The sequence below is a fragment of the Limanda limanda genome, chromosome 22 (genome assembly GCF_963576545.1).
Source record: "Limanda limanda chromosome 22, fLimLim1.1, whole genome shotgun sequence".
Lineage (NCBI taxonomy): Eukaryota > Metazoa > Chordata > Actinopteri > Pleuronectiformes > Pleuronectidae > Limanda > Limanda limanda.
Window position 1 is genome coordinate 11,760,874 of NC_083657.1, and position 27,387 is coordinate 11,788,260.

General features: G+C 42.9%; 1 protein-coding gene across 8 annotated transcripts in view; it reads right to left on the reverse strand.

Moving 5' to 3' along the window:
• The window catches only part of slc8a4b (solute carrier family 8 member 4b), a 49,190-nt gene that overhangs the window by 15,142 nt on the left and 6,661 nt on the right, over nucleotides 1-27,387 (reverse strand). For 3 of the 8 annotated variants that reach the window (XM_061066128.1, XM_061066124.1, XM_061066127.1), the window contains exons 7-10: nucleotides 26,919-27,015; nucleotides 26,556-26,747; nucleotides 24,709-24,901; nucleotides 1,589-1,695 (exon numbers count right to left, since the gene is read on the reverse strand). In XM_061066128.1, the coding sequence (XP_060922111.1) occupies nucleotides 1,589-1,695; nucleotides 24,709-24,901; nucleotides 26,556-26,747; nucleotides 26,919-27,015 (589 nt within the window). Of the gene's footprint in view, nucleotides 1-665; nucleotides 676-1,567; nucleotides 1,696-24,708; nucleotides 24,902-26,555; nucleotides 26,748-26,918; nucleotides 27,016-27,387 lie in introns of all 8 variants that reach the window. The other 5 variants (XM_061066131.1, XM_061066130.1, XM_061066125.1 and 2 more) reach the window with 5 other exon arrangements.

The window sequence follows — 27,387 nt, forward strand, 5'->3', positions numbered from 1 at the left end:
AAACTCGTTCAGTTCCTTCTTCATGTCGTTGCGAAGAGAGCGTCGGAATTCACTCATTTCACTTTTTAGATCTGACCTGAGTGCCCGAATCTCGTTGTAGATAGCCTGCATGTTCGGGTTAGCTACTTCTTCATCAGCGCCGCCATTGTCCTCATTGCCGTCTTCGTCTTCATATGTTTCGTCGGATGTCGCCGATTTATCACGTTTTGAGCTTGGTTTAAGTTTAGTCTTTCTTTGCTTCTCCCCTTCCATGGTTAATATCAGTACTTTTTTTTATCAGTAGGGTTTTTCTAAGGGGATTATATCACACCGGGTGGGAGCGAGATTTTCAAGCAGCCATCAGGTTCAGCGCCACCGGAAGTCCCAGATATTCTATTATAAGCCAGAGTTTTGGACGAATGGAGAAGTTGACGTGATGATGACACTTGGGCAAAAAATTACAGCTTCACTCCAGTTGTTATATTGCACCCTGAAGGGATGAGTGTCATACCCACAGAAATTTCATGGCAGTCCACTCGATAGTGAAGACATTTCGCTGAAGACCACAAATGTCAAACTCTCAGTTGCAGTAAGGTGAGGGGGTTAACCAGCCAGTGTTCTATCCGTCCTGTAGATGTTCAGCTTCATCCTTTGCATTAAATGTCAATAAACACTGACCAACTAACGCTGCCATCGCTGAAGTCATGTCACCAGTAAAACTTAAGAGACAGATGATACCGTACTGTGCCAGAACAATGTATATTTACTGGGCTGAAGAGAATTTATAAATAAATAAATAGGATTATCCAATAATTCATTTTTACCCAGCCCCTTAGATATATCCTGTGATCCCCCAGGTTGAGAACCACTGCTTAGATGTGTGCATCTATAATGAGACTTTTTAAAGTTTCAACTAAAGCTTCCTTGATTTTTAAAGACACGTTAAAGGGCTTAGACGTTTTAGATTCAAAGATTTTTTAAGCTTTTTTGGTAATTATGCAGATTAAAACATGACAGGAGAGGAAATCGACCAAAAGATTTCTTTAGCCTGGAATGAACTACTTATTGTTCATTCTGCAAATGTCTTTCTGCTTAGCTCAATGAACTCTTTACAGTTATGAAGCCACAACACAGTGAGTGCATCTGGCTATTTATATACTGTACAGGATATCACTTATTTATGTAAAGGCAAGAAAATAAATTAAATGCAGGTTATTTTTCTAGTGAGATCCAACATGATATTAGGACGATGTTGCTATGTTAAAAAAAAACCTCCCATTTTGAGCCTGGTGCTTTTTTAAATCCAAGCCAGGTCCTTAGTGGTTCAAGTAAAATGTTTCCCAACTTAATCTGAGTTTAGATCGGAGGCCTCAGGCAATCGATGCCGGTCTCGCCCTGTTTATACGAGACAGGTGGGCTGCCTGGGACTCTGGTGGCAACGCTTAACAAAGACTCTGTTGTGTCTGTCACACCCATCAATTCTTCCTGCTCCTGCTCCTGCTCCTGAATTCATAATATTCTCATTGAACAAGAGCCACACACACACACACACACACACACACACACACACACACACACACACACACACACGGTATACAGGCAGACTCACCGTGTTTCTGTCCTATCTCCAACAGGACAGGCTCTCCCAGCTCGATGGTGAAAGACTTATTCTTCTCATACTCTTCATCATCAATAATCTTCACCTCGATGATCTTCCTGTAGTAGAGATAGACGAGAGACAAGACTGAGTGCATTCCAGATCATTAGCCATTTTTGTTTTATGAGCTCCCTCATAACAAATAAGTTGTTCACAGCCAATGGGTTTTGTGCAACTTATCAAAACCTGAAAGTTCCCTCCCGTCACTCTTTAATCAGAAGTTATTTCTGCTGCTCAGACACAAAACACAGCAGCAAGAGTTAGGACTTCTACATGAGGCGCACAAAACATAAAAAATGAACAGATTAAATCTGCTCTCCTCCGTGTCCTCATGCAGGAGATGATAAGGAGTCTCTGCGAAGATGAAGGCTGAGGCCCGAGTCGACATGGCTCAGTGAGACTCTACACCAGGCTGCTAATTTGTCCCCGGCTGACAGTGATGCCACGCACAGCTCAGCCACTGCTGAGACATTTTCAATTAGGAGCACCCAGGAGAGAGGCCCAAAATGCAGCGCCGAGAGTTTTGAGGAGATGCTTGCCACGACTGAACCTTAATAAGTCAAGTGAGAAATAAAGAGGTGTGCACACCGACTGAGAAAATGTGATGATACCAGTTCGTTATCACCTTTGACGGAAGAAAGAATAACTGCTAATTTTAATGCATTGTGAAACACTGCTCTTCACCATCGACAAAAGATCAGAAACACTGGATATTAATCACTTGCAGAAAAGCTCATCTGCAAAACAGTGTGAAGAACAACAACGACAGGTACATTTCATTATTTCAGCTCGATATTCTTAGTGTTCTTCGCGAGTGTCATGATGCTTTATTCCTTCAATGTGAAACATTCATAGAGACAGTGCTATAAGAAATTTCAACCATGCAATGTTTACACCCATGTTGACTCGAGAGGGGATAAATAAAGGTACATCTCATATTTCGAATGCATGTGATATATGAACTATACTGTTGGTGCTTTTAGATAACTCTCGTTAGTCTGGCCTCTTCCTCGCCTGTATCACCTCAAGTCTATCACTTCCATTGCACCACTCCATCTGTATCTGACAGACAGAGAGGAGGAGAGAGTGTTCATTTCCACCCGGTTGTGTCATCATATGCTTCACTGTCAGCCATGTTGACTCTGACGCCGCAAATGAGCTTTGGTTCGACAGAGAGAAAAACGGGAGGGAGAGGTGGAGGCAGGATGGGGGGGGGGGGGGTGCACCTGGGAGGACGGGGAGATGGATATGAGAGATGGAGGTGTAGAGAAGTGGAAGAACATTGTTTTCATTGGTGACTAACAAAGTGTTTGTGTATGTGCACGTGCCTACGTCTGAGTGTGTGTTTGCATTGAAAGCTTGTTGTGTGTACATGTGCTGTTCCTGAATCAGTTTGGCGAAATGTAGTTATATATAAATAAATGTTTAATTCACCCATTTCTATTTATAGATATTGCTCACATCATTTCCATGCAAGAAAGGTCAAACCCAGGCAACGGAGAAGAAATTAAACACCTCAAAATTAGCCCATTTCTACAGTATAAACGTTGGACCTGGCAACCCGGTATAGAGAGAGGGATGAACAGAGAAGAGGAGAGAGAGAAAAGAGGAAAAAAGAGTGTTTGGGGGGTAAAAAGAAGAAAGAGAGAGAAAGAGGAGAGAATAAAAATGAGCAGAAAGGCTGAAAGAGGAGTATGAGTAATGCACAGTAATGCATCAGTGAGATGGGAAGGGTTACGATTCAATACGCACTGAGTCTATTCGGGGGGGTAAAGAATACGTAAACACACACACACACACACACACACACTGAAGGATCACAATTTAACTTGCCTATTCAAACACAGACAAATCTCATCATCGACAGTGATGGGGACCACGCACACACAAGCAGGGGATATTTACTGTTATTCAGTGTTTTTCATGTTGCACATCGTACTCATTACACAGATTGTGGTTTGTAACAGACAGAAACCACCCCCACATGTACTCACGCTTCACTGGTGGTACAAAGGCACACACAAGAACACAAACACGCAAACAACTTCGCTCAATGTACACAAAAAACGCATGTAAATGTGTTCCAGCCAACGCTTGGGGGATTCATTACCGTATGTGTGCACTAATCTCGCCAATTGACACGTTGCAGACGACACACACTCACACACTCTCCCACTGACTGTAGAGCTTTCATTATTCATACTTGGTGCTGGTTGTATAGCAGCACTCCCATCTGTGCCTTCCTCTCTCCATCTCTGTCTCATTCCCCCTTCCTCAAATTATTTTTCCTTCATCACATGAACCCAAATCTCTCTTTCCCTTTCTCTTATTTGTTTTAGCCATAGATTTCAATACACTTGTAACTGATGTCAGGGATCTTTGTTTTGAGCTTTTAACACCCTCCCTGCTCAGTTATATGAAGTGATTGGATGGATTCGGGTGCTTGTGAAAAGCTCCCTGACTTTGAGAGTCAGCAATACTGGTCCTGGGGATTATCAGCAGGGGTCCAGGGCTTTGTGAAGCTTTGGCTTTAGATGAAAAGTATTTTAGTATTACTTTGACATTTTTAGTTTTAGTTTTCTCTAGAAGCCTCTAGACTTTTACCAGGTACTAACAATGTGGCAAAACATCACTCCTGTTACTTCAGCTTGAGTCTGGTTTATAGTCCTGTTAACTTTTAATCTTTTTTTTGTTTTACTTATCTTCTATGATTACTTCTGTGTTTTTCTTTTCACACATTTTATTTCTATCATAGGGCTTCTCGTCTGTTATCCATCCCCCTGTTGCAGCTCATACCCAACACAACCCCAGACCAACTTGAGAAATCAGCAGTTCACTTTTGTGTTGTACCCATGAGGTGCTTTCAGTTTCCACTGCTGGGTAGGCAACAATTTCACTGTTTTCCTCAGTCAGAATATTACAACAGGTACAACAAACGCTAAAGATGCTGTGAAAATGTAAGAGCACTACTTCCCTTCACATATTTATACAATCCACTGATATATAATAATCCAAAAACTGCTCTAGCATCCCATAGAATAAGCACCTGACAAATAGAGAAACAACCAGAGAGAAAATATGCAGAGCGCAAACTTGTTGCTCTATCGAATTCATGCTGTTCATCCTGCAGAAACAATCCTAAATGCAATATATCACATCACTCCTCTCCCACCTTCATTCTCTACTTTCTCTCTCTCTTTCTCTGTGCTTCTCTGTATTTCTACCTTGTTACTTTTTTGACACCTGCTCCCACAGAAAGTTCCAGTCGGAGAGTAGCCTCCGTGCCCTTGTGTGTCAACATACTGACACAAAAAACACACTCGCACACACACACACACATCTGCACTGCAGACAGAAATAGACACAAAGAAATGCTAAGAAATAAAATAGAGTGAAAAAAGGGTCAACAAAAGGCATTGATGATTGAAAAGCCCAGACGGATATCAAGAAGGCTGTAAATTAGTTTAATGGATAAGTTTCATATTGCTGTGCAATGTGTGTGTGTGTGTGTGTGTCTGACTTTAAACTTCTCACAGAGGTGAATGATTGAATGACAGTTGGATTTTATTATCCATGACCTCATCGCATTACTTAATGGACAAAACCTCTCTTTGCATTTCAGTCTCCATCACTTTCCATTTTCTTCTGGCTGCAATTCTACTTTTGATTTACAGCCACTTGAAGCCCTGTTTATGTGTGTGCGGCAATATGTGTGTGTGAGAGAGAGAGAGAGATCATCTTCGAGAACCACAACAGCAAACAATTCATTTTCTTGAGTAAGATTGATTCTGATATATATTAACACTCCAATTTTGCCATTTCTGCTTCCAACTGAGCCTCTAAATCTTAGACACACTCACACACAAGCACGCATGCACACAAACACACAAAGAAACAGACACACACACACAAACATTTGTGATAGCTTTGCAGCAAAATTAGATCAAAAAGGGAATCTAGAAGTCAGATTTGCAAGCAATTAGGTTTTGCTCTGTTGCGCCATATTCTTTTTCATTTGGTAAAAGGTCATTGTTCCCATAACATTTAATTTGCTTTTACATGAATGATAATGTCTTTGTAGTATATACATATATATATATATATATATATATATATATATATATATATATATATATATATATACACAACCAAATAAATGCACTTAAAACTGCAGGTTGAAATATACAAAAATGTACTCAAATAAAAAAAAACACATTGGCTTTTCTATCGAGTAAAAGTAAGGAAGTAGTAGTAATATATAATTACAAAGTAAACGCACTTCACCTTGTTTGAACCTAAACTTTTTGTGTAAGTGTCAAACAGAAAAATGTTCCACAGTAACTAGGGTTGGGTACCGAGAACCGGTTCCAATATGGAACCGGTTCCAATACAACCGGTACCTACCCGGACCGAAACGCAACGGAGATTTCGGTGCCTCATTTCGGTGCCTGAGCCAATGGAAAACTGAGGTCTCCGCTCGTCCCGCCTCCTCACACTTCCGCTCCTTCCTTCACGGGAAGTGGCGGCTCCCGCCGGGCCCCGCGGCTGCCGGTGGACAGACTCTTGTCCCCGCGCTGCCCACACCCCGCGTGCGTCAGGGCTCCCGTGCAGGTGTGGGGGGGGGAAGGATCTCCTCGTGAGACCTCTCCCCGGCGCTGGCTGGCCCCCGCCGGGCGCATTTCCTCCGTGGCGGTGCGCCGCGACCGGGCTCCGCGACCGGGCTCCGGGACCGGGCTCCGCGACCGGGCTCCGGGACCGGGCTCCGGGACCGGGCTCCGGGACCGGGCTCCGGGACCGGGCTCCGGGACCGGGCTCCGGGACCGGGCTCCGGGACCGGGAGGAACGAAGACCACGCCGAGAAATGTTTCATAAAAGTGACCGCATTTTAGGGGGACGAAGGCGGGGGGCCGAAGCCTGCCTGCGACAGCCCCAGCCGCGGAGACACGGGGGGGGGTCTGAGTGTGTGTGTTTTGTATTTATTTTTATTTATTTAAGTATAGTGTAAACTTTTGTTAACAGTTCGTATGTTATTCATAGTTTTGAGTTAAAAAGGGTTTTGTATTTATTTATATTTATAATCTACTTTAAACAGTTAATATATTTGGCAATAAAAAAAGCCTTTCTTAGTCAAGCATCGTTTTGTGCACTTTTTTGAAAAAAGTATCGGTTCAGGCACCGTTTAGGCACCGGTATCGTTTTAAAAGTATCGGTTAGGAACCGGTATCGGATAAAAACCAAACGATACCCATCCCTAACAGTAACTACTGTCACTATCTATCAGTCTGAAAACTGCTGACAATAGTCAGTGGGACTCTGAGCTAAAGCTGCTTTTTAGTATTTTAGAGATAATATAAAGTGGAAATGGCAAAATTACAATATTAAGATAAAGTATAAAAATAAAGAAAATGTACAGCCGTTGTGATCAAGTGATAAAATGCTAATTTTTCTGTCTTTGTCACACACATATGCCCACACACACACACTTCAAGAGGAGCAGGTAGGCTGAGAGATATCCTTCACTCAGCTCTTCTCGTCCGAGCGGAGGCAACAATTCGAGGGAGGCCATCGGAGAGAGCGAGATATAAAGCTCTTAAGGGGAGAGATATTAGCCCTCTTAATCATATCATGGAACTCAAAATGAGAAACTCCACGAAACAGACACTCTGTGTCACCCACAAACACACTCGTGCTAAGTGGTCTCCAGCTGTGGTGACTAATAAAGTTGTGTCTCTGGTGTCTGTGTGGGAGACGGAGGTGGGTAGGCGCAGGAGATGATATGAGGCTGAGGAAGAGGGTCAGAGCGAAATATGGAAATAGGAGGATTAGAATGTGACAGAGAAAGAGTATGAGAAGCAGGACAAAAGGAATATGAGGATGCTGCCGGGATACGAAGTGAGTAAGAAAACGCTGTCGAGGTAAGAGTAGAAGAAGAAAAGATAAAGGGTTCTCCTGCCTCTCCTGACCCTCAGTTAAAAAACCACACGAATAACACTTTCTGCTTCTCCACCAGATTGCGTTCTATATGAAAGGGAAACTCCAGAAAGGGTCTGGGAAACATTTTGCTGACTTCATGCCTGAAAACGGCTCAGAACAGCTGGTGTTTGTTTGAATGGAGCAGAGAGAGGCCACTTTGCTACAAATATTTGATTGATGTAACCAATCAAAACTGAAATGACATGGAAGTTACGAAATATGTCATCAAACAGCAAAATCTTCTGAGGATCATTGATGAGCCAGCTGCTTTTACACAAGGGACCAAAGTTGGAGCTAGGTTACCGTTACTAGGTTTCTGAAAGGAACATCTGTCCATATGATAAAGGAAAACATTTTTTCATATGTAAATCTTTAGTACTTAATAGTAAAAAGATGCAAGTGATAACTGGTTAAAGAGGCCTAAATAATAAGTGAATTTACCTACAGTACATCAGACAAGAAACCATTGAGCCAGTAGACTGCTGCTTTGCTTAATTTTTATTTTTAGAAAAAATGCACACAATGTTAATTCTATTTGTCGCGTAAATATCCTCCAACCTCTGTGAGCACCATGCTCCTGAGAGTTTGAATGCTCAACATGACCTAATAATATATGAAACGTTCATCTCCGGTAGGAAAAGACAATTAGCGGGTGAAACCCTGTGCTGAGCTGTAATCCAGTTGCTGCATAAGAGGCTCTAACAGGATGTACCTTGATGGAGAACGTAAATCCTGCTTCACTCTGAATACAGAAAGTGTGACTTGGAGGAAGTTCCATCGTGAACTTGACTCTCTGTTGTCATCCAGGAAGGAGAGGAAGAGGAAGACTGACAGATAAGAGAGGTTGAGAGGGAGGGAACTTGTTAGAATCTGAAACACCAATGGGTGATACAGTATGGAGGATGTATGGTTGGCATGGAAACCCATTGAGTCAGGTAAACACTGAGTCGAGTATCATCCACACCCACACATATACATGCAAAGAGCTACAGTATATACACACACATTACATTGTACGTGTGTGTGTCTTCAGGTCAGCTGTGGATATAAAGTGTGTGCTTGCTAATGCCTTCCTATCTGCATGAGGTTGTGCAGGATTAAGTAATGTCACAAATCACATCATGCATATTACCACACACACATGCACACGCACACGCACAAATCTGCATGATGTACTGAAATCCAGAGGAGCTACTGTACTGTTAACCGCCGGGAATAGAGGAGGGTGAAAATGGGGGGATGGAGGAGAGGCTGATTAAGAAATGGTAGCAATGGCCAAGGAAAAACAGGGAAAAGAGAAATGAAGCGTAGAGGCTAGAAAGAAGAGGGGAGGCAGAGAAAATGACATGGTTTACGAAAGAAGTAATGGGATAAAAAAAAATAGGATGAAGGGGTAAGAGACAGAAGGAGGGGGAGGAAAGAGGAAAGAGGAAAAATAGGATTATGTGTGGAGGGGGAATAACGAGAAGAAGCAGGAAGGAGAAACTGTGGTTTTGGCGAGAAATGGTTGAGGATGAGGTTTGATGCCAAACATGGAGGTTGAGAAAGCAAAGCGTACGCATTACTGTGACTTGTCCCATCAGGTTAAAGAGAGAGTGGTACATACAGAGGCTGACGCACAGCGTACATATATTGTACATTACACATATTCATAGTGGCAGCAGCATTGCACGCAATCGGCACGTGTGCGCTCGCAAAACACACGTTTATATCCTCTTTGATCAGGATCTCTCCCCCACAGCCACTCTCGCTCTGTTCATTCAAATACGCCTCATTTGCATGAATGGGTCCTGCGTGTTGCAGAGGACAACATAAACACATGACACAGACAATATGTCTCCTCATTGGATTTACATGGGACATATTGGGGTTAGTCCTGGTGCCACATTTTGATTAAAATATTCCTCTGATATGAATCTATTTAGATCGGCATAGTAAAAGATGCAGCTCGTATATCTGCTGATTTCTGTGGCCTAATTGAGAACGCTACACCCCCCCCCCACCGCTCGTTCTGCCTCTGTGTGTGTGTGATGTTACTTGGGGAGGGTCTCACGAGGAAAAGACTGCACTTAGCAGTTTTCAAAGGAAGCAGAGAAAAACATTCCCACTCTTCATTAACAGTTTTCATATACTATTCATGGGGAAAAAGGCAGAATTTCTCGCCCTCATCGGGGGGGTCGGGAATGACATTTGAGGCTTGTGACTTCAATCACACGAGACGGACGGACCCACAATCCTGGCACTTTGCCCTCCGTGTGCGTTTTGTGTCCTTTCAGAAAAGCGAGATAGGAATATATTAGGATCCCAGGGATATCACGGTGTTTTGGGCAGGGAGGAATCACTGCCTGCCTTGGCGTCCGAAGGGATTCGCCCACCGACTTTCACGAGAGCGCATGAATCCGCAAATCAGCCGAGAGTCTTTTTGATGCGGCTCGTTCATAATGGGTCAGGGGGTTTTGACTGAACATAATAGTTTATGTAACAGCTTGTGCTGCCAGCCATTTTGCCGCCTTCCAGGGAAGAAGCGGAGCAGAGTTCAGTGGTGGAACATGTTACAATCTGAGAATAAGGTGGGAAACCTTCACCTGAACAGGAACAAATACAGTTTTTTTGCTAAATTTTTTTTTTATTTTACAAGGCAGCACAGAAAAAGGTAAAATCCTATACTTAACATTAAAAGGCTATGGAGTTACATTGCAATAGATTCAGTGGTAAATCTATTTTCTTATGTTGTTTTTTTCATTTTCAGAGTTGAATAAAAATCTAAATATGACATATTAATATAATATATTTTTTTCCATTTTTTAACTCTTACTAAATGTAAAACTCCACCACATTACACAACAGCATCATCAATCCCCAACTATTTAGCTTGACAGCGTTTCAACTTGAACCCGTCATTAGGCAGTTGCCATGGCGAGGACCAAGATGCATAATGGCCCCCCCACCGTTCTCACGCTGTTGTTGCGTTTTAGAAAACGTTGCTCAAACGTTAACGGATGTCAGTTCCGCTGATCCGCCTGCCACAAACCCTCTCAGCGGCGTTTAATTATACATTACCGTTAGTTTCTTATTTTCTTACCGGGCGCAGAGATGCACGGATGGATTGGAAATGTGAAATGAAAGGAAGAGAAAGAGGAGTTCAGGAGAGAAAACACAACAAAAAAGAAATTGAGACAAACAATATGGAAATACAACAGAGAAATAAAGAGTGAATGTAAGGATGAAGGATGGATCAGTCGATGGGTCCCAACACACAAAGAGATTAGAGCGAGGAGAGTGCAGGGAGGGAAACATAATTCAAAGCAAATGGAGACTAGAGAGAAAAAAGAGAATGAGAAAAACAAATAGAAGACACACTTTTTCATAACCACTCCATAGTCCTCCTCCTTTCTTTCTTTCTTTATTTCTCATGGGTGGAAAACAAGCAGTGTTGAGGACAAACAGACAAAGATAGATAAATGATTGGCAGGCACTCGTTCCTCCTCTTCTTCTGTTATCCTCCCTAGTTCTTTTTTATCCCCCCCAACCTCTCTCTCTCTTTCTTCTTCTCTCTCGTCTGTTCTCATGTAAGTTTTAACGCTTGTCATCTGATATTTATGCTCTGGTCAAATACGGGGCCGCCACACAGATCCAAGCTGTTTGAAGATTGACGTAGCGCACGGGTCCACAAGCTTCTATAGTGTTTGTAGTTGACATCAGGATGTGTAGCTTAATAAATCTGTAAGGCTTTGAGGTCGCAATTTCTGTTTTCAGACATGGACAGATGGAAAATATCCAGAAAATTGTGTCCAGACACTTTCCAGAGTTTGTATTTCACATATAAAGATTGCAGCAGCAGAATGTTCAGGTCCGACTCATTTACAACATGAGGAAAATATCCACAGCATTCAGAAAAGGGGTGGTGCCAGGGTAGAGGAAGCAGAAGGCAGGACATGCCGCTTAAATTACAAATAGATGGTGATAGAAGAAGTGACTGACTGAGCCGTAATATTTATTTTTGTTTGACAACAATAATACAATTTGGATCAGGAAAATATGTGATATACAGCTTTGCGTCTATTGCGTGTTAGAAACAGGCCTACTTCCTTGCTTTACATTTTTGGGGGACAAATGGGCTCATTTGGACATTTTCTTGAAAGGGGGCTGACAACAAAAGTTGTAGAAAACATGTGGAGAAACTGACATCAGCATTTGTTTTCTCACATACAGCCCCTCCGGATAATTTCAGGAAAATATAAGAATATGCTACAAGCCAGCATCATTACTTTAGAATGGACAGTACAATTTGTCAGGCAGAATCTCGTAATTTTTGCAACAAATTTGAACAAATTCTCAATTAAACTAGCACAGATCACTAGACATTCACATACGCCTGGAGCTTAGGGCCATGGGCCAGTATCCCACTTTGGCCAGTAGGCATTCCAGTCTTGATCTACTAGGATTTAATATAAAGTTCAATGGTTTGCATGAGTTTGAGAGAATGAATGACATTGGCTGTGGTCCTCACAACTATAGAGAATCTGCTTTGTTTGAATGGCGGCTTGGTTTGATTGACTGACAGTCGATCAAGGTGAGAGCCTTTTAGCAGTGGGATATATATATATATCGTCATGCCAACGGCTGCCAAGGCCGCATGTGGCCGACAGCCAAAAGCTTTCACTCACTCACACGCACGCGCCCTAATTCTCTCCCTGCCCCTGCCACAGTCAAAAGGACCACCCCTCTCCTTCCCGCCCCTCAATCTACCTCCACTCATTCCTCATCTCTCTCTCCCTCCTCTCATCCCTCCATTCACCACCCAGGTCTGCCAATGCTTGCCCTCACTAAATTAGAACCGTTCTCCTCCTCTATTGTTCCTTCCACTCGCCCACCTTCACTATTTGTTTTACTTCGACCCCTCCAGCCATTATTTGCTCCTGTTCTCGCTCTCTTCCGCTCTCCACCTGCCCTTTCTTCCGTCTCTTGTTTTTCCTCCCAGCGGTTAATCTGTCTCTCTTTCCCCTGGTTCTGCCTGTGTCTGTCTTTCTGTCTGTCCCCCCTCTATTACCCATTTGTCTCTCTCTCTCTCTCTCACTCTCACTCTCTCTATTTTCATTTACTGACTGTTCCCAGACCCATCCATCTTCCTCTGACACCTTCACTCTCCTCCTTTGTCACCTTCATCCATCTTTTTGTCCTGCATCACCCAAAACACCTGCACTCTTGTGTTAATAACCTGGAGATTGTGAGAGGTATTTGGTCCCTGACCATCAGGAAACAACAAATTGACAAAACTGAGTGAACCACAAGAAGCCCGACAAAATATGTTATACTTGTTGGGCTCAACAACATGTTTAGGATGGAGAATTAGGGCCATATTGAAGAAAATCAAGTAAACTTAATGATAGAAAAGGGATTATATTACAAAATATTGATTTGAGTTTCTTGAGAAACTACACAGCCCCTTCAAATGTCACGTAGAGTCAACCAACAATCACCATACAGCCAACCACTACCAAACATTTCCTCCAAATCTGTGTGGTTCCTTCTTTGGAAAAGAACATCTATTTCCCCAGTCTAGCCTTCACCTGCCATTCTCCACTTTACAGCATGTGTATTTAAAGACCTTTAAAAATGAAATTTGTCTCTACACTCAGCTTTATTGGCAATGCATTTATGGTGCACTAAAGAAATCAATCATCACAACCCGTGCAGTATACTAACAACTCCATAAAGAATGTATGTATGTGTGCGCACACAGAAAGGGTGTGTGTTTTTAAAGTCATCCCAGAGTTGAACTTAAAATGGGCAGGCCAAACTTTCTTAATTCCTCTTTCACTCATAGAAATAGACAAAAGATATAAGGAAACAATAAAGGACAGGAGGATGCAGGTGAAGTGATAAAGTGAAGGCTGATGAAAATGGTGGGCAAATGATAAAGTGGTCGGAAGAAGTGATGCAGCTTGGGAGACAGCAGAGGAGGTGAGAAGGAACGGATGGGTGAACAATAAGACGGTGATTGTAAGGGACGATATATCCTCCTTCAAAATGAAGAGGGAGATAGAGAAGGTATCAACAGCGATTAATAAAGGAGGGGAAGGATGGAGTGAAAGACAGATGGATGTTGAGGAATGAGGAAGGGAGATCAGGGCAGTAGAAGACGAAGAAGAGGCAGAAGACTGAGTACAGAAAGAGAGTGAAAGATCTGAGTTGAGATGGAGAGCTTGTGTGAGTCACAATTTCTCCTCCCCAAGCCATTAGTGATTTAATCAATTTGACATGAGTGTGTGTGTGTGTGTGTGTATGTGTGTGTGTGTGTGTGTATATATCATACCAGATTACCATGAGCTAGTGCAGTCAAGAACTGCCTCATCACTCTTCCACGGCAGCGTGCATTCATCATGTCAGTTGAGTTTCTCCATCTCTGGGCCGAGACCCCAAACAGGTTATAGCCCCTTATGGGTCGGTCTCCACTTGGCTGATGTAAGCTTTTACTAACATATATATTGTGTGTGGGGCTGACATTAGCAGTGTGATAAAGCTCAAAACTGATCTAATACAGCAGGACTGTGGTGACACAGCAGAAACACAATCCCACACTACAGGCCTAGTAACACCAGTTCTTAAAAATGCAGCAAAATCTACCAACATCAGTGAAGATGCCAAGATTCTCTACAAAGTGGAAAGAATATCAGATTTTTTTTCAATAATTAAATATTGAATATATTGAATATTGACTGATATTGATGATCGCTGCAGGAATGACTGATTAGTTTCTTAAGCCTGTTTTCTAAAATGTCTTCATTTAGTGGAAATATTTCAGTTATTCAAATGCCAAAACGTAGCTAAGAAATCAAATCAATGTGATTGAGAGACTTGATTGAACACCGTTATTATCGTCACCTACAATCAGCATAAACCTGCTTTTAGAAACAAAATGTAGCTAATTATTATATTTAAAACGAACACCTTTTCTTTTCAAATTAAATAAATAAAAAACTGTTATCTTAGAGCTCATTATCTGATTGCATCTAACTGCTGCAAAGATATTATTTAGTCTGAGTCAGACATCTGTCCTATTGGGTTACATTTTTACGTGAATAATTTTATATCTGAAATTGAAAAGAAATATGAAATTGGGGGGTAAAAACGTCTCCCTTATGTACTGCATGGGACGAAGGAGAAAGAGGGCGCTGTTCTTTAGATGTTTTGAGTTCTTTTCCATGGCAGATGGTGGAAGCAGTGAAGAACAAATTCAAAAACCACTTCCCACAAGTTTATCCTCTCACACAGACTAAACATTGGATTTATGGGAAACCTAGTTTTCCTAGAGCAGTGGTGTGAAACTGAGGCCAAAAAAACATCACATTTTCTAACGATAGGATAGAATATGAATTTATAAAAGCACCGCCATGCTCTGTGTGCAACTGTTCACAGTAGCAGTTGATTCACTCAGTCTGCTGAGAGAGTGTTTTAAAACTTGCGGTCAGACTAAATAAATGAAAAAGCGGCCCCCCGGCTGACCCACCCTGAAGCTTCCACTGCAGCTCTTTGGTCAGTGAACCCAGCACCGAGGCCTTTTAATGTGGTCTCTGTGTGGCAGGGTGGGCCAGCTGAACAGGGAGGCCCGGGGGAAAGAGGGTGTAGCAGGGAGGGATGTAGTGAGTTTCTCTGTCCCTTGTTGAGGCTCTAATCATGGGCATGGAAGGGCAGAGGACCACCAGTGGGTCTCTGAGCCGTGATTACAGGGTGTGTGTTGCAGCCCACAGGGGTTTGATCACAGGGATACGCTGGCGAGAGTCAGGGTGTGTGCACGCGCTCCTGTGTGTGTCTTGGTGTGGGCACGGAGCTCTGACCATAGGGTGTGTTTGTGCGAGTGTGTGCATGCTTGGCAGGGAAAATTGCCGGGACTGCAGGGCTAAGAAAACAACCACAGGGCTATAAGAAGTACAAAGAGAGAAGACGCGGAGAGGAGAGGCTGGAGGAGAACAGAGACGGGGAGTGACAGGGATGCGAAATGGCAGAATTGTGTGACGAAGAAGCAGAGGCATGGAGGTAGAGAGAGAAAACAACTACAGGGGAGGGAAAAAAGAGCAGAGCGGCAGATGCAGCAGAGCAACAGCTGCTCCGGCTGGAAAGCTGTTTTGTATTCGAGCGTAGCGACAACTCCACCTTTCAATACCCCTGTCTCAACCACCACAATAAAATCCTTAACTGCAACTTTAGGTGTCAGGTCGCTGGCTTCGTCTTAGACCCACAAATCAATAGACTTTTATACGACAACAATGCAAGACAAAAGGGGAGAGGAGCCAGAGGCAGGGATTAAAAATGACTAAAAATTGTGTTTAGAAGAAGCCAGAGGTGCTGTGTGTGTGTGTGTGTGTGTGTGTGTGTGTGTGTGTGTGTGTGTGTGTGTGTGTTTGTGTGTGTTTGTGTGTGTGTTTGTGTGTGTGTGTGTGTGTGTGTGGCAGGCAACTCAAAGTAATGTAGGACGAAGACAAACGGCAATGGGCAAACTTCAGACGGAGGTTGCCCCATAAATTTTAATACATGTCTAGAAAACAACACACCGGGGCCTGCAAAGCCCGTACGCACGCACACACAAACACACACACACACACACACACACACACACACACACACACACACACACACACACACACACACACACACACACACACACACACACACACACACACACACACAGAGAAGCTTCTAAAGTTGTTAAAGATGTTGACTTAAGCTACTTAAATTTGACTGCTCCGACATTAGAGGAGATGAAGAGAAGAGGAAGAGGGTTGAGGAGAGAGAAGAGAGGCAGGACAGGGAGAGCGATGAAAATTTAAGAGCAAGAGCACAAAATGAAAAAAGATGCAGAGGGTGGATTATTTTTCTCTCCTCTGTTCCATCTTTATCTCTTTCTCAGACACCCTCTCATCTTCTATTCATAATCCATTTGTCCATTAAATGTTTTCCTTTACAAACTAAAGAACAAACAATATATGTGTACCTACGCACACACACACTCAGTAGCAGATGTTTTTTGAGTCTGATATGTTACAGAAAAACAATGTACAAATCTGAGAAAACGAGATAGGAGGAACTATGTTTGGTATAAAATATGGATCTCAGTATTTAAAACTCCAGCGCAGACACGTGGCAGCAGAAATCAAATCAGTAGAAGAGAAGCACAAATCAAACCCAACAACAAAGCTCCCTTTTCTACTCCTGTAATTATTCCCTTTGATTCTTTATCTTTCTTTCTATTTTCCCCGTCCCTCTCTGTCGTCTCCCCTTTGTTGCGCCTACAATGGTGCGGAGGGATCAAAAGTTGCTACGGCAACAAACAGAGAGAAGAAACGGTGAAAGACAACCCTGTCACAGAGACGGAGGAATCCTGAAGTTCTGCGATGGAACGAAGAGAAGGCGGGGGGGAAATGGAGGATGGCAGAGAAAGCGAGGCAAGTTAAAAGTGTTTATCTGCCCATTAGCAGGCTGCGTTCTTGAACCTGAAAGGAGGTGGGGTGTGTAGGAGAGACAGGAGGACATCAGAGGAGGAAACGCTCCGGCACAGTCCTGAAGAGCTCAATGAAAAACTGTGTTCCGACTGAATCTCCAAGCTTTTGTACAGTACTGCAGCTCTAGACTGTAAAACGGGACCGATGTGCAGGTTTTAATGATGGGATCCTCCATGTGATGGGAAAATAAATGTGTCACGCCGAAACTGGCTGCTGCAATGTGAAGGTATAGGCAATATGCACACAGGCTGTACTGGAGGATGGAGAAGTGGTAAGTGGACTTTCACATTTGAGAAAATTGAAAATGAAAATTGTGGCGAACACACACATGCACAAGAGCGAGCCAAGACACTCGCACACACACTGTAATGCATCTACACGCACTGAAAGACACACATTTTCACACTCACACTGTCTCACGCACACGTACAGTGCTCGGCTCTTGGGGGATTTGGAGTTCAAAGGATGTTTTATTTCGGGAACAGCTTTGGGTTAGTCACCACATTCTGGTGACAGACGGAGAAACAGGTTGCAAATATCAAACCCTTTACAAGCAGTGTGACACGCACGCACACACCCGTGCACGCTCACACACACACTCACACACACACACACAGGCTCACACTCTCCATTTCCTTGTATTTCCTCCGTCTCTCTCTCTTAATTCCAAGAAACCTCTCACCAGAGAGGGAATGCGCTGTTTAAAACCTACAAGTTGACTTTTCCTTCCCCAGCAGCTAATGTACGATCACAGCTCCTCTGACAGCCGCGTCAAAAACAATAACGCTATGTTTGGGCTTCATTACCACAACACAACATGGCAGGTTGCTGGGATTACAACAACAGCAGTTAATACCACCTACATCAGAAAACAGAGTCTTTCCCACTGAGTGAAGGGATTCCCATCTAAGGTGTTGTAGTTTGCATTGCATTGAGATTTCTCTAGAGTTGACAATTCATATGGCTTAGCAACCATCATTAGGAACAGCTTGCCACGTGAGGATGGGGCTGTATCAGAGCAAGTGGCAACCCATTCATTGACTATGAGCTAAGGACACTGCACCCCCATCCTACACCTGGATGAAAACTGCACCCATGGACAGTAATTGCTGTCAATCACACAGTATCCACACCTCAATGTATAACATATTTTACCGTCTATTTAACTCTTAATGGGACAATAATATACAAAATAAACATCATGCTGTATTGAAGAAGACTTGAAACTATCTAGTGGAGTTGCCCTCTGCACTATTCCCCCCTCTGTACTACAAGCCAACCCCTTAGCCACAATGTAAAGTTGCTAACATTAATAGTTTTTGCAGCTCTCTAAGTCAGCATGGTTTATCCTCAAGTTCAATTAGGGACATATAGTAAAGGTTAAATGCAGCATCACTTCTTCAAAAACATCCAAAAATGCTGGAAGTGGATGCATGCACAAACTTATACGTGCACACCAGTAACTGAACAGGCGTCAACACAGTTTGAAGGCAACACCTGATTGAAATGTATAATGAGCAGCCAGGGGAGAGAGCCACACACACACAAACACCCACAACCACACCGACACACCGACACACCGACACACACACACACACACACACACAAGCACAGACGCGCAAACACACACACCTCACTGTCCGTGTCCTGGCTGTGATTCTGACTTGCAGGTCAGACGAAGGCTAAGAATAAACTGGTCCTGCTGAGCTTCTCTCTCTGTGTCACACACACACTTGGAATACAACACACACTGTTCACTTTGCCTTCTGGAAGCACGCACGCACGCACACACACACGCACACACACACACCCTTATTAACAAAAAGACTGAGAAATAGATAGGGAAATCAGAGATGTCGACACATAAAAAGGATGGAGCGAAAATCAGAAGGCTTGAACAAGAGAGAGAAAGATAAAAGAAGTACTCGACCGAACAAACAGAGAATAATTTCAGGATTTATATGACAAGAGTCAACATTGTGAATCATATAGATTTACTTTGCTGTGTGATGTATACGATTTCCCCACAGTGACACTGAAGAAATTCCACTCAGGGAGAAATATCACACTGACGTTAACATACTTAGACACACACACATTTCCTGTCCAACTCATGAAGCACAGATCTTTATCTTTTTCCTCTTGTTCTCATCCTTCACTTCACAACTCCTCGCTTCTCCTTCTCCTACACTCTGTCCCTATAGCTTGTTAAAAGACTGCACATGAAAAAATCATTCATCTTTGGGAATTTGAGATGTCCACTTCTATTCACGTTTTAAGGCTCACTTCTTTTTTGTATCACATCTACACTACTTTCCCCGTAATTTGAAGGACGGGGCTGCGTGCTGGTTAACAAGCCGTGGTACATTCGCGGACCTCAAGTTAAAGGGGAGACAATGTTTCTGAATGCTTTTAATCTCGGTTACCTAAAGAAGTTGACGTCAGCTGTCGTTGGCGCTGAGGATAATGGATTTAGAAATATAAATAACACAACAATGAGAGCTTTAATAAAACATGTTATTTTTCTTTCTGCAGATTCTGCACTACTTAGGCTCTAAGCCTCCTACAATTTAGTGGGAGGCCCTCGTCAATTTACCTCTAAAGGAGACATATTAAGCTATTTCAATTTTTTCATGTCCTCTAATGTATTCTAGTTTTTTTTGTGTATGTAAATGCAACAAAATTGCATAATGCATAGCCGCTAATCTAACCTAAACTAATGCCCCCTCATGAAACCGGGTTAATCGAGTCTAGATGTCGACATGTGTTGGAACAGGCTGACCAATCATGACGGCAAATGTAAAAGGGGAGCTACAGCAATGAGCAGTATGATGAAAGAACATGTGAACCCTTTATGGTATTAACCCAAATTTAATTGTGAACCTGAATATGAGCAGAATATGTCTCCTTTAAGAGTATCTTCAGGATCGTGCTTTTGGGATTCATCCGATTAACTTTTAAAAATGATCATAGAATGGATTTTACAATCATCGTAACCCAAAGATGCTTTTTGGAAACAGGGAGAGTGGACATCCTGAGCGAGTCGCACTCCCCATGACTAAACTGACCTTTATGTCTAATTATGGAGGAGCAGGTATCCACCTTGCTGAAGCAGAAATGAACGAAATGTCAAATCACTGTCAGCTCCTGTGAGCACCTCACAGAAACGGGATCGCTGACCTCTGACAAAAGGAAGCAGAGGAAAAGGAGAATTTATAAGAGTCCTTTTCCTTCTCCCCTTCCTTCTCCTCCCCTCTGTTCTTGTCAGTTCAGCTCCAGTGACTTTCAGATTTTCTCCAAGAATGTTCAGCATCACTACCTCCACCCACCCACCCACCACCACGCTGCAGTTTGCTCACACTTTTAGAAAAGATTCTTCCAAAATGTTTTTCCAACAGAATGATTAAAGTGGCAGAAAAATATTGGCTGCCTTTAATGCACTAACAAACTTGTCAAAAATATTAAATGAAAGGATCCTGGATGAGTGGCATACTGCAGGGGGGGGGGGCTAAACTCAGTGTAGGGAGTGTGTGGACATTGAGTTATGTCTGGGTTGTGATTCAGCCAAATTACCTTGGCAGTAGGTCCCTTCTGTCTGAGTAAAGAGTTCGACAGAGATGGATGGATGGAGATGATGAGGCGATGGATGAAATAAGAAGTGCAGAGAAAGATGGAGAGGTGAGAAAGAGAAGGTGGTATAAAGAGAAAATGTGCAAGGTATGGCGAGAAAGGCAAAAGAGAGGAAAGGGGTGAGGAAAGGTCTGTCAGTGTAATTTAGTAAAAAGGTGAAATGCAGAAGGGAGCAAGATGCAAATGAAAAACAGTCACGGGTGTGCAAGAGCGAGGGATGAGGGAGGGGGAAAGACAGGAGATGACAGGGAGGTGAGGGTAGAGGAGGAGGTGAAGAAAAGCGGAGCGGAATGACAAAACTCTGAAGAAAATCTAAAAATATGAACCCACTGAAATACGGGGGATGGGAGGAAGAGGTGAAGGGAAGAAAGGAGGAAAGAAAGAAAGAACGAAAGCACATAGCAGGAGCAGCAAGAAAAGAAAAATAAAGAGGGGAGAGATATCATGAGAGAGTGCAGACTGAATGAGTGGAGGATGACACCGGAGAAATGAGGGCAGGGAGAACAGACAGATGAGAAGAAATCGAGGGTTAAATAAACAGAGAGAAAGAGCTTGTGGGATACTTGATGAAGAGAGAGGTAGTAATCCACCTTAAGCTTTAATTCAGGAACTGATTAGACCTCAGGGGAAACAAAAGTGGATGCATGGATGGATGGATGGATGGAGATGACGAGAAGAAGCCTGAAATAAGGGGTGCAGAGAAGGGAAGAGAGGTGAGAAAGAGAAGGTGGAGTAGGATGAAAAGGTGAAATGTATAAAGAGGATAAGGGTGAGGAAACGTCTGCGGTGTAATGGATGGATGGATTGAAATAAAACTACAGAACACCTGGCAGTCAAAAGACGGACAGAAGGTACACGAAAGAAAAGGTACAAGCCGGGATGAGAGTTGACGGGTGGAGAGGGGGAATTCACGCGATAAATGAAGAGCGAGGGATAAACAGAGCACTGCTGAAAAGGTGGACGGGGGAGGGAGACAACAGGAGAAACCTCTCAATATGTCAGTGGGACCACCTCTCTTTCCCCCCTATCCCTCCGATGACCAATCCATCCCCACCTTTCGTCTAATTTCCTTTCTCACTCATCAAGCTGCTCCAGAGCAACGTCTTACTCGTCCAGCGTCTGATCCCCTTAACTATAATAATAATAATTCACACCTAGCACAGGAATATGCTGATAGTTGCTTATTGTTTACTCTTCACCCACACTTTAACTCTATTTGTGGGTAAAACATCTCCGTAATCCTCTTGTAGCCAACGCAGCAACAGTAGTTTGACTTTCGGCTAATCTAATCGGCAGCCATCTCCACTCCGCTCACATCAGGCCTGTATTTAGTTTCCTGTAGTGACACATCAGCGTTGGACTCTTGCTGTGGTACCTGAGGGCAGCGTTGATCCTGCACTATATCTCCATCTTATCTCCCCGTCTCCTCCCTCCCTCCCGCTGCAGCTCCCGCTCACTCCGCTCTCAACCCCTCATGGCCTCAGTGTTCCCTCGTAGCAGTGATTGCATCAGGGATCGTACATAATTACACACATGCACAGACACACACCCAGACACACACACACACACACACTGCCCTTGTAATGACACTTTTACCTAGAGGCTGGTTGGTATCAGATGGCAAACTTCTTGCGCATTTAGCCATTAGCTGAGTTTTTGTACGGCACAGACACACTAAGGTATACGGCTTTACTTGTGAGGATCCTAAATGACACTTAATGCATTTGTCTCATCTTCAGTTATTACAAATAATTTCCTAGTCCATAACTAGAGTATACCTAGATACCTAATCTCAGCTCTTGACTTTTGAGTTTGTATTTCCTATTATTGCATTTTTGTACTTAGTATTTAAATGTAACTTTTGTATCTATCTATCTATCTATCTATCTATCTATCTATCTATCTATCTATCTATCTATCTATCTATCTATCTATCTATCTATCTATCTATCTATCTATCTATCTATCTATCTACCTACCTACCTACCTACCTACCTACCTACCTACCTACCTACCTACCTACCTACCTACCTACCTACCTACCTACCTACCTACCTACCTACCTACCTACCTACCTACCTACCTACCTACCTACCTACCTACCTACCTACCTACCTACCTACCTACCTACCTACCTACCTACCTACCTACCTACCTACCTACCTACCTACCTACCTACCTACCTACCTACCTACCTACCTATCTATCTATCTATCTATCTATCTATCTATCTATCTATCTATCTATCTATCTATCTATCTATCTATCTATCTATCTATCTATCTATCTATCTATCTATCTATCTATCTATCTATCTATCTATCTATCTATCTATCTATCTATCTATCTATCTATCTATCTATCTATCTATCTATCTATCTATCTATCTATCTATCTATCTATCTATCTATCTATCTATCTATCTATCTATCTATCTATCTATCTATCTATCTATCTATCTATCTATCTATCTATCTATCTATCTATCTATCTATCTATCTATCTATCTATCTATCTATCTATCTATCTATCTATCATCGTCTGTCTGCCTGCCTGCCTGCCTGCCTGCCTGCCTGCCTGCCTGCCTGTCTGTCTGTCTGTCTGTCTGTCTGTCTGTCTGTCTGTCTGTCTGTCTGTCTGTCTGTCTGTCTGTCTGTCTGTCTGTCTGTCTGTCTGTCTGTCTGTCTGTCTGTCTGTCTGTCTGTCTGTCTGTCTATGTATGTATCTGTCTGTCTGTCTGTCTGTCTGTCTGTCTGTCTGTCTGTCTGTCTGTCTGTCTGTCTGTCTGTCTGTCTGTCTGTCTGTCTGTCTGTCTGTCTGTCTGTCTGTCTGTCTGTCTGTCTGTCTGTCTGTCTGTCTGTCTGTCTGTCTGTCTGTCTATCTATCTATCTATCTATCTATCTATCTATTCCACCCATCCCTCCATCCATTGATCTATCTTTCAACCAAAACCTAATGCCCCACTCACATTTGAGAAAATCGCTCTTGAAATTAACATATACAACTAACAATGGAGTTCTTACAAGAACTGCAGTACAAGATTATGCACACACTCCATCTTCTAAGTCTTTCTCCGAGGGCGAGACACACGCAAACAGCTTTTGAACAGCCGTGCCAACATTTGCTGCCCCTAAACACGCAAGCACACACATACTCTACACACAGTAACACACACATCTGTACCATTATACTTGCAAGGATGCTCACGGACATAAATGTGCTGACTACGGTCATGTCGCGAGAATTATGACCCTGACTTTAACCTTGTGAATCAAACAGCACCTCGAGGAAGTGCGAAATGTTCTCACTTTGCATGAACACCCTCACTGTTACCTTCTGAAGCTCTTAATTGATTCCAATGCACTGAGATATACAAGACCAAACACACACTCTCACGCACATACACAGAACACTTGCTCTATGGGCCCCAGGAGGCGTTGAGTAAAACTGCATTCCCGACTGCTTTACGTATTGGTCAATTTAACACCGCTAACATCAGCATATTAAAAAATGCATGCGCCTAAGGATGCAAAAGCTTGTGTGTGTGAGTGTGTGTGAGTGTATGTGTATGCACACGCGCTTGCAAGAATGAGAAGGCAGTGGAGCCTATCTTACAGAGGGGTATTATGACACTGTTATCCACACAATTGAGCTATTTAATCTGTGAATGTTAAAACGCTCAATCAACCTACAAGGTGTTGAATCAGACAGAAAGCGGGAGGGGAATGTATAATTTGTAATAAAAAAGACTTTTTTTAGCATTGCAAAAAACATATTTAAGTTATAAGGTGAAGGTGTATTGAGTTGTGTAGCGTGTAGAAGTGCATTATAGAGCAACCAGGAATACGCAAAAACCTGTCTCTGGTATAATCAAGATATCACTCTACGTACCGGAAAAGGAAAGATATAACACACAGTGGATTAAACCATTTTTGGATTTACTGCTACCGACAACATCGCTGTACTCACATGGTCTCGTCATTCTGAAACTCCAGCTTGCCAGATGACAGTTCGTAGTCCTCCCCTCCTCTGGCAGTGCCATCCACCGTCCGATAGGGGACGGCTACCAGGCCCCGGGCCCCTGAAGTCCTGAGCACCTTCACCTCCATCACACCCACGCTCTCGCTCACTTTCTGACTGGCACACTCAAAGGTAAAGATACCTGGGAAAGAGGGAAAGAGAGAGAATACATTACCTCCCCGGGCAGAAGCACAGGAGAGATTTGAAAGAGGAGGCTGCTATCACCAGATTGCACTCCAAGGTGTATGGTATATAAAATGAGAGGCTAATAGATTACCACCCACTCTCTCTAGATAAAAGATAATAAGCATTAGGTAAACACCCACTCATCCCCCCCGCACTTCCATTCTCATTGGTTGTTATCAAAGTCCTGAAAATGAAAAAGAGGATTGCGAGCTGGAACTCTTTAAACATTCCTGTGATACCTTGTGTGGATGTCCTGGGAGAACAGGCTGTACAACAGAGAGGATTTAACACAAAGCTGAAGCAAAAACAAGCCGCACACGTTTCTACCAGATGTACAGAACATGTGTTCATAACAGCTACTTGTGCTGTTTTCACATTTTCTGGTTTGCATGTAAAAGCTCAATCAGTAGATTGAAGTAAAGCTGAAATGAACAGATATCCATGAAACTAGGTCCTGATGCAGATCTGGACAAAGGTGCCGGTGGGGTGCAGGATTCTTTCTATCCCTTTCCCTTTTGACATTGTCAAATATTTCTCAACAAATAATTCATGGACATAAAAAAATGTCAGGCCTTTTTGAGGGAACTAGAATCTATGAGTGTGTGAAATTTGGTGCAGCTAGATTGAGTTTAAGGAGACCGTTCGGAGGGATGTGGTCTAGGGAGTACAATTCTAGTTTAATTGAATTAATTTTTTACTTTTAACGAAAATTATTCACTAATTAATTTTTCTGGAATAACAGTACCCATTATTATTAAGTGGGCATTCATTTTCGGTACCACTGACAAAGGAACTGCATTGATCAAAATTTTCACTTCAGCTCCAACATCCACACATGCCGGCATCTAACCAGCTGGACGCTCTGTTGGTACAATTTATAAATAAAGAGCTGTTGAAACTCTAAATTTCAAGACAACTCACGGCACCGGATTTTACATTTTGAAATCAACTCAGGTTATGAAGCAAATTACAATTGGCACATTACTTAAGTCAACTGATAATCTTGGGTTCTTATCCTTCTTTATCTTTTAAAATTATACATGAATAAATAGACTGCATTTATACAGCTAGTCTAGTCTATTCTAGGTTAGAAAGGTCAGTAGTCAAGTCAGAATGAGGCACATTCACAAACATAGATTCATACAGCTCTTGCAATGATTTTCTCTCCCCCATCCTTCACACACTGTCGGCAGAGCAGTGAGGGGCTAGTTGGGGTTGCCTGAGGACACTTTAGCATGTGGACTGGAGTAGCCTGGGATCGATTCATCATTCTTCTGGTTAGTGGACGCCCCCACTCTCCCTCCTGGGCACCAGCCGTACAAATGTACGATCATTGCAGAGCCAGAATTTCTACACTAAATTCAACCAACTCACTTTGAGGACGTCATGTGGTCCTTAACTTAGCATGTGAACACAAACCTCTGCAGAAATGATCAGCAGACCCAAGTCTTTGTGCATATCCCTGCCAAATTGCTCTCTAGACCCCATAGGCTTTAGGCTAACATGAATTAAGTAATGGGAGCAACTTCACTCAGACGAGCAATTTCATGTTTGTATCATGATTCCGTTGAAGTTATCAATGAGAAGAATTTCTTTTAACGTGATTTTACCTGCGTGATCGTCATCATAGATGGTCACTGTGGCTGTGTGGTTGTCTCCCAGCACGGCTTTAGGGGTGACACTGGTATCCTGAGGGACGGTGCCGATCTCAGGGTAACCAACCAATCGAGGGTTACTGAGGTGGACGTAGAAATACTCATCCTCCTCAAAGATGTCGTCATCAATCACTCCGACTGTGATCTCTGGTAAGAGGAAGTTATTTGATTTCAATAATATATCTTAAAATCATATTTTTGTTGAAGCCAGCAGAGAAATGTATATGCAGATGGCCTGTGCAAATTGAGCTTCAGGCTCTGTGACATTTTTTTTGTTGGAAATATGCCATGACTCCTTGCTGTCAGTGTTGTTTTTACCTTTGAGGGTCTCTCCGGGCTTAAACATCAGTGTTCCCTCTGCAAACTCATAATCTGAACCTGCGTTTGCTGTACCGTCCTCTGTGCGATAATCCACCTGAGGGAGATAGCAACGCAGAGAGATGAGAAGTGGGGCGAGGGAGCGGAAAAAAACGCGCCGTCAAAGATGAAACAGAAAAGTAAAAAGATGTGAAAAAGAGCAGATAAGCACAAAGGGAGGGGAAGAATGTAGATGAAGGAGGAGAAGAGAGATAGGGGAGGATGGCAAAAGAAGAGAGGCATTTAGGGACGATGTGAACAGAGGGTGAGAGAGAGATAGAAAAACTGCTTCATTAAACCGAGCCCTGTGGTCAGATACAGTCTGATAATAATGACTTTGAAGATGGTAAAACAAAACTTTCCCTGTATCCTCTTCGTTCCGTCTGTCCTCTCGCCATCTGCTCGGTTGTTTACCCCCCTCCACCCCACA